Source organism: Otolemur garnettii, unplaced genomic scaffold (genome assembly GCF_000181295.1).
Source record: "Otolemur garnettii isolate 467f Iridium unplaced genomic scaffold, OtoGar3 scaffold00086, whole genome shotgun sequence".
Taxonomy (NCBI): Eukaryota; Metazoa; Chordata; class Mammalia; order Primates; family Galagidae; genus Otolemur; species Otolemur garnettii.
In genome coordinates, this window is record NW_003852481.1 from 6,182,167 (window position 1) to 6,189,070 (window position 6,904).

Here is a 6,904-nt window from a genome sequence, read left to right on the forward strand (position 1 = left end):
CTACTTGGGAGGCTGAGGCAAGAGAATTCCTTAAGCCCAGGAGTTGGAGGTTGCTGTGAGCTGTGACATCAGAGCACTCTACTGAGGGTGACAGCTTGAGACTCTGTCTCAAAAAAAGAAAAAAAGACAAATACTGCCTGAATCTACTTAATGAGGTACCTAGAGTGGAGTCGTCAAATTCATAGAGACAGCAGTGCCAGAGGCGAGGGGTGCAGGGTGGTAGTCAGTGTTTAATGGGTCTAGAGTTTCAGTCCAGGAAGATGAAACCGTTCTGGAGATGAATGGTGGTGACAGACACACAACACTGAGAATGGACTTCCTACCACTATGCTGTGCACAGGAAGTGGTTAAAATGGTCAATTTTATATTATGTATCTTTTATCACAATTAAAAAAACAAAATTTAAAAAAATATAAAAGAGCAGTAGCAAGCTCTCAAAAAGGAGAGCGTTGTGTGTCTTTGGCCATGTCCTGTTAGAAACATTGTCTTAGATTCTGTTCGAAACATCACACTGTGACTACCAGCTGTGTTGGAAAGTAGATTCAGAAGGCTGTTTTCTTGAAAATGACAAAGTTAAGATCAAAGTGTCATGTGTCTGAAAACCCTTTATCTGAATCTCTGGAAATTGAAACTCCTTTTCTGTGTCGAAGTGACCCACAAAGCTCAGCTTCTTCAAGCAAGAGGAGATGTTCCATTTTCACTGACATGACTTTGGGCAGCAAAGTGTCTCCTAGTTCTATAATTTTAGAGAACAAGACTTCTTGGCACCAGGTCCTTGATGTTAATTAACAAAAATTTTTATATGTTCACAACAAAACAAACTGAACAGAATAAGGTGGCTTTGAAATCAATCCTATTAAGGAAAGGAAAAGGGACAAAACAATTGAGTTTACTGTGGAATGAGGCTGCTTGCAGATTCTGGGGACCCGTAACTGTGTGTCTGTCCTCCCTCTTATATTCATGGTTTGGATTTATGAACTTGACACATAGATTACTGTACATTGGGACATTAATCTTTAAGATTATCAGTGCAATGACATTACACACAAAACCAAACGATAGCTCTCCTTGTATTCTAACACTATTTACTGAAAAGTTGAGTTTATTGTTATAAAAAAGGACATCACTATTTTTGAATAAAAACTGGTTTCCAAAATATCCACACATAATTTGAACTACCCACTATTTAAAAATTATGATTATAAACTTTCAGGATATACGAACTGAAATATAAACTCTGTCCTTGAAGTTGTGATTTGTAGTAAGACTACTCAAGGCTCTGGTAGCAGAGTTAGTTGGAAACAAAGTATTCTTTGAGAATTGAGGATCGCCCAGTTTCTAAACTTCAACCCACTCTCTTCTTATGAATCAAATTTAAAACTAAGAAAAAAACTAAAGAAATGCAGGCCATCTCTTATAAAGTAGGCTACAAATAGGTAAAAAACTGTAGTGAAACAATGTGACTTCATCAGCCAATGAAGTTACATTATGTGTACATAGCGAATAATAAAGTCTTTAAGAGGTTTTGATGTCTGGGCCCTGGCAAAGTGGGTTGAGTACACTACTAAAGAAAAGGTGAAATTCAATATACTACACTATTTTCTTCTTTAGACAGAGTCTCACTTTGTCGCCCGCTGTAGAGTACTGTAGCGTCATAACTCACAGCAACCTTTAACCCTTGGGCTCAAGCGATTCTCTTTCCTCAGCCTCCCCACTAGCTGGGACTACAGGTATCTGCCACAACACCCGGATATTTTTAGAGATGAGGTCTCGCTCTGGCTCAGGTTGGTCTGGAACTTGTGAGCTCAAGCAATCCACCTGCCTTGGCCTCCCAGAGTGCTGGGATTACAGATGGGAGCATGCGCGGCACTACCCTATTCTTGAAAGTCTGATTAGGCATAAAGTTTATCTTCACAAAACCCATCACCAGGTAGGAATTACTAAGAGGTGGACCACAACCTCCGTAATTAGTGGCAGTGTGCCTTTTAGCAAAATACACAGAGGAAGTTGACATCAAAGTTTGTGACAAAGTTTCATTCTGCGCACAACTTGAATAGCCGAGAATTAAAGAGACTCAGGAAATCTGACACTCCCAGGCCCAATGGTCCTGTTGGACCTGGAAATGATGGAAACTATAGATGTCATTGGAAGAAAATAAAGTGTGTTTTATTCATTTATTTTTATTTTTTAAGAGACAGAGGCTGGCTCTGTCACCCACGCTGCTGGAGTGGAGTGGAGCTACCAAAACTTACTGTAACCTGGGGCTGAAGTGATTCTCACTCTCCACCCCCACCCCAATGGGTTTCTGAAGAGCTGGGACTGCAGGCATCTGCCACCCTACATGGCTAATTTTTGTCTTATTTACTTACTTTTGATAGAGGCAGGGTCTTGCTATGTTCTCTGGGGTGGTCTGAAACCCCTGGCTTCAGTGATCCTCTCATCTTGGTCTCTCAGAGTGCTAGGATTACAGGTGGGAGCCACCACCTCTAGTCAAAGGATACTTTGATCAAAACCAAAGATGATGACAGAAAGAACTGTTTTAGTTCATTGTTAACTTGCTGCATAGATTTGTTATATCAGGATAAGATTCCGCTTTGAGAACTTTTAAGGGCGCAGTAGGAGATCATTGCCACTGACGCCTAATAGCTGAACTGACACGCAGACCACATTCCCTAAGAAATAGGGGACGACCCTTGCACACCTAATTGGTGCTAAGTGATTTTTCAGTCATGATTTGATGATAGTGGAAGTAGTCTTCTGGTCTGAAAAACGCTTTCTGGTACCAAGTAAATGAGAAAAATACCCAGTGCGTGGAAGCGAGGAGCAGATGAGTAAAACAGAGAAGTAAATAAAAAAGGAATGATATACTTGCAAAATATGACCATAAATAGGTAATCAGATGTTTTGCGACCCACCAGAGTAAGAGTTATTTTTCCACTGCGCGGTTTACAACTAATGGAAACTCAGGCAGTTACTCCTGGAAGCAAGCAAACTTCAGCTGGGAAAAACATGCGCGTCCAGTAACCTCCGAAAAACACGTGGCGGGGGTGGGGACGCGGGGGCCCCCGCAGAGCGGACTCCAAGTCCCGTCACCCCTTTCGGCGGCCGAGCCGGGCTGCCCAGGGCGAGTCGGCGCGCGGGGCGCTGGGACCTGTAGTTTCGGCTCCCGCGCCCCCACCTCGGGGCTGCAACGTTTGGCGCGCACTGCGCCTGCGCCGGCTCAGCGGAGAGGCCCGGGCCGCGGCGGCTGGTGCCGGGTGATGCTAGGCGGCTCCCTTGGCTCCCGGCTGTTGCGAGGTGTAGGTGGGAGTCGCGGGCAGTTCCGGGCGCGAGGTGTCCGCGAAGGTGGCGCAGCCATGGCGGCAGGGGAGAGCATGGCTCAGCGGATGGTTTGGGTGGACCTGGAGGTGAGAGAGGCCGGCGAGGGTGAGGGGAGGCTGGTGAAGTTTCGCTCACCGGCCTGAGTAACAGCCTGGCCCGGGACAGCCGTGGGTGTCCGGGGCTCAGGTGCGGCAGGTGACCGCGGCCGGCGGCGGCAGCGCTGGGCGAGGCCGGAGCCAGGGGCTCTGCGGGTGTTGGGGGCCGTGCTGGGCTTTGGGGGTTTCTTTTCCGAAGAGAGGAGCGGTCCTGGTCATTCCCTACCCCCCTGCCCAGATGTGGACTTCCCTAACGCTCTGACGTCCTGGGCTTAGGGTCACTGGGGTGGGGGTGGGGACAGCGGCTCTGCTGCCCTCCTCCCCCACCAACCTGGATTGTTAGGGCTAGACGGGACTCCGGAGATGACTCAGCCTTACTCCTCATTCCAGAAGTGAGGAAATTGAGGCCCAAAGAGAGGATTCAACCCATTCCAGGTCATGCTGTTAGTGAGGGTCTGAGCTAGGACTAGAACCCAGTTCTGACCCCTTCATGCTTTCCGTATTAAAACCAAAAGCTCATCTTCCCTGTCTCCCCACCCCCACCCCCAGCCTTAAGCCTCAGTTTTTTCCTATATGAAATGAAAATAGTAACCGTTTTCTCCATTAGATTGTGATGAAGATCAAGTGGCGTCATTAATGTGAAAACTTTTTAAACTCTCTAGAGATGTAGTGTTAGAAATCCACCTCCCAGTTTTCGGCAGTCCCAGAGGAGAAGCACAGTACTTGACAAATGTCAGGCCGTTGGTAAACGTTTGTTGGAGGTACGAGGACTCAGGTTCAGCACGTTCAGTGATCCAAGGAGCGTGACTGTCTCTTCTGTTTTGGCTACGGGATAGAAACCAGAGGGAATCCCTGTTAATTAAAGTTGGGTAAAATAGGCCAGAAAGATGGTTTTGTGTGTGTTACATATTTATTTTTATTGCAGATGACAGGATTGGACATTGAGAAGGACCAGATTATTGAGATGGCCTGTCTAATAACTGACTCTGATCTCAACATTTTGGCTGAAGTAGGTGATGCCATGTATTACAGTTATACCGTCTACAGGGCAGTGGAAATCAAAAGTTTTTGTTTTTTTTTCAGTCTCCTTACTTAAAAAATAAGAAAACTCAGGTCTGTATTTGAAGTCCATATATGTAGATAAGGACCAGAGTAATGTGCTAGCTCACGGTTGGGTCGGTATTAGAACTGAAGTAATTCATCTTACACCCTAGTTAATTTTTCAATTAACCATGACAGAAATTTACAGAATCATAAACTCTGTCATTTACTGAGAGTTGATTGAACTTACTGTGTGGCAGACACAGTCCTAACTGCCTTACGTGTGTTAGTTCTTTACCCTTACAACAGTAAGTTAGGTACTAGAGATGGTGGGTGATTTGGCCCATAGAGATAGTGGGTGATTTGGCCAAGCCTGTCTGGTTAGTGTAGTTTATCTCAGATATTCTCAGTAAAGTGTCCCTAACCAGGACAGCCAACTTCTGTCCCATCAGATTTGGTGGCTCATACTAACATTTAAATCTTTGTATCATAACTTTGACTTCCGCTGGACACCATATGTGCAGTTCTGCCTTTTCAACTAGGACGTGTGATGCTTGTAGACGTATATTATAATTTTAGAATTTCTGTTGATGTGCATCATAAAGTGTTCTCTGAGTGACAGATCGGGCATGATTAAGGTTTTTACGTGCTGCTTTTACCTGACACATTTAGCAAAACAAATAAAACACACCTGTTGCCTTTTAGCCGCTCATGAAACATTTAATAAGTACGGGATACCATCTGATGGGGAGGGGGTGAAATCTCTGACCTTGAATAATTCTGTTTTAGACTGTCAGCAATATTCAGAGCCATTAAAAAACTCTAGAATAGGAACGAGGTAGGGATGTTTGTGGAAAAGAATGGCTTGTTCCCTTCATTTCCCAGGGCTTTGATTGATGTGTTTTCGGCACTGGGATAAATTTCATAAATCTACAGTTAAGACTTTCCCTTATTTTGCTATGTAGGTAAAAAGAAGTGAGATGGTATTTGTAGGTGAATTGCTGCGTTTGTGAAGTACCCTGCTTATCTTTCTGACACATCAGCTGGAGGAGAATTCTGAGACTTTGTATTTGCCATCATAGCAACTTTTTTTTTTTGAAACTTTATATATATAAATAAAGCGCTGAGTTTTATGTTTGGTTGGTTTTTCTGTTTCTTGGAATTTCCTGGAGAAGTGTCTCTATTTTACCAGCCCTACTTGCCCTTGGCTGAAGAAGAGTTTTTCCTTTGGATTGTTGATAGAATGTGAAATACTGACAGTTTAATGGATCAGTAGGTTGATCCGTTCCCTGGAAGAAGTTTGGGTATGTGTTCACACAGCTGCAGATGAGTGCAACATTTGTAAATAGACCGAGTCAGATGAGGATGAAGATTTTTTCAAAAAATGTTTAAGGGCTGTCAGTTTGGTGGTAAATTATGTTTTATTTTCGTATAAGAGTATGAGGAAAATGTTTTATCCTGACGAAGGGAGAACACGCTTCCCACTCTGAAAATTTTTCTGTCGGTGCCGTCCCTTGACTTGCCAGACTGGAATCTAGAGTCGGTTATATAACATCAGGGTTATAGTAGTTTGGTTTTTTTGGGTCATCGTTAGACTTTTTTTTTTTTTTTCAATGTGAGTTTTTATTTTGAATACAGTATCAGTGCACATTTTTTGAATATCCACAGAGATTGCCAACACCAGATTTGTTTGGATAACTTTTACTTGGGGGATGTCAGGCATATTTTAATCAAATTCTAGCCATTCCTTTCAGTGATGCAAACTATGTTTACCACCTTGGTGGTAATGATACCTTGGAATTATAGAGTACTTTTGTTCCAGAGTTCAAAGAACTTTCATACCTGTAATTTCTTTTATCCTGTTACGATCCCTATAAAGGAAGAGGGACAGTTTATTATTATCATCAGCATCTCACAGAAGGAGAAACTAAGGTGACTTGGACAAGTGACACAGATCAGGCTTCTGTGTACTGCCGGGGCTTTATCTGAGAGATTCACAGTATTTGAATGTTCTGCGTGACGGAGCTAAGAATTTGAGGGCTCCTTTTTCTTCAGATTTATCAATTACCTCTTTAAAAATATGGTTTTTAAAATGTAAAAATACCATAACATTAAACAGTATAACTTTATTGAAAGTTAATATGTAGTAAGCTACTGTTTTATTTTTTTAATAGGGTATATGTGATATTTTTTTGATACAGGTTTACAACGTGTAGTAATCAAATCAGGGTAATTGGGGCATCTATCACTCATGGCTTTTTGTCTTATTTTCCTGCCCCATCCTACTCCCCAAAAGCTACATAATTTTTAGTTATTTTGTGTGGATATATAAATGTGTGTATTTTTAAAATACATGTAAATTAAATTATATGCATGTATATACTGTTTTGCAGTTTGTTTTTTCCAAATGATAATCTAGACACTTTTCCAAATGAACTCGTAATCAG

The 6,904-nt window shown here is 42.7% G+C and overlaps 1 protein-coding gene across 1 annotated transcript in view; it reads left to right on the top strand.

Moving 5' to 3' along the window:
• Positions 1-3,127: 3,127 nt before the first annotated feature.
• Positions 3,128-6,904, top strand: part of REXO2 (RNA exonuclease 2) — an 11,427-nt gene continuing 7,650 nt past the window's right edge. Inside the window, exons 1-2 of the mRNA XM_003794763.2 lie at positions 3,128-3,407; positions 4,342-4,425. Coding sequence (XP_003794811.1) covers positions 3,261-3,407; positions 4,342-4,425 — 231 coding nt within the window. The 5' untranslated portion in view covers positions 3,128-3,260. The remainder of the gene's footprint in view (positions 3,408-4,341; positions 4,426-6,904) is intronic.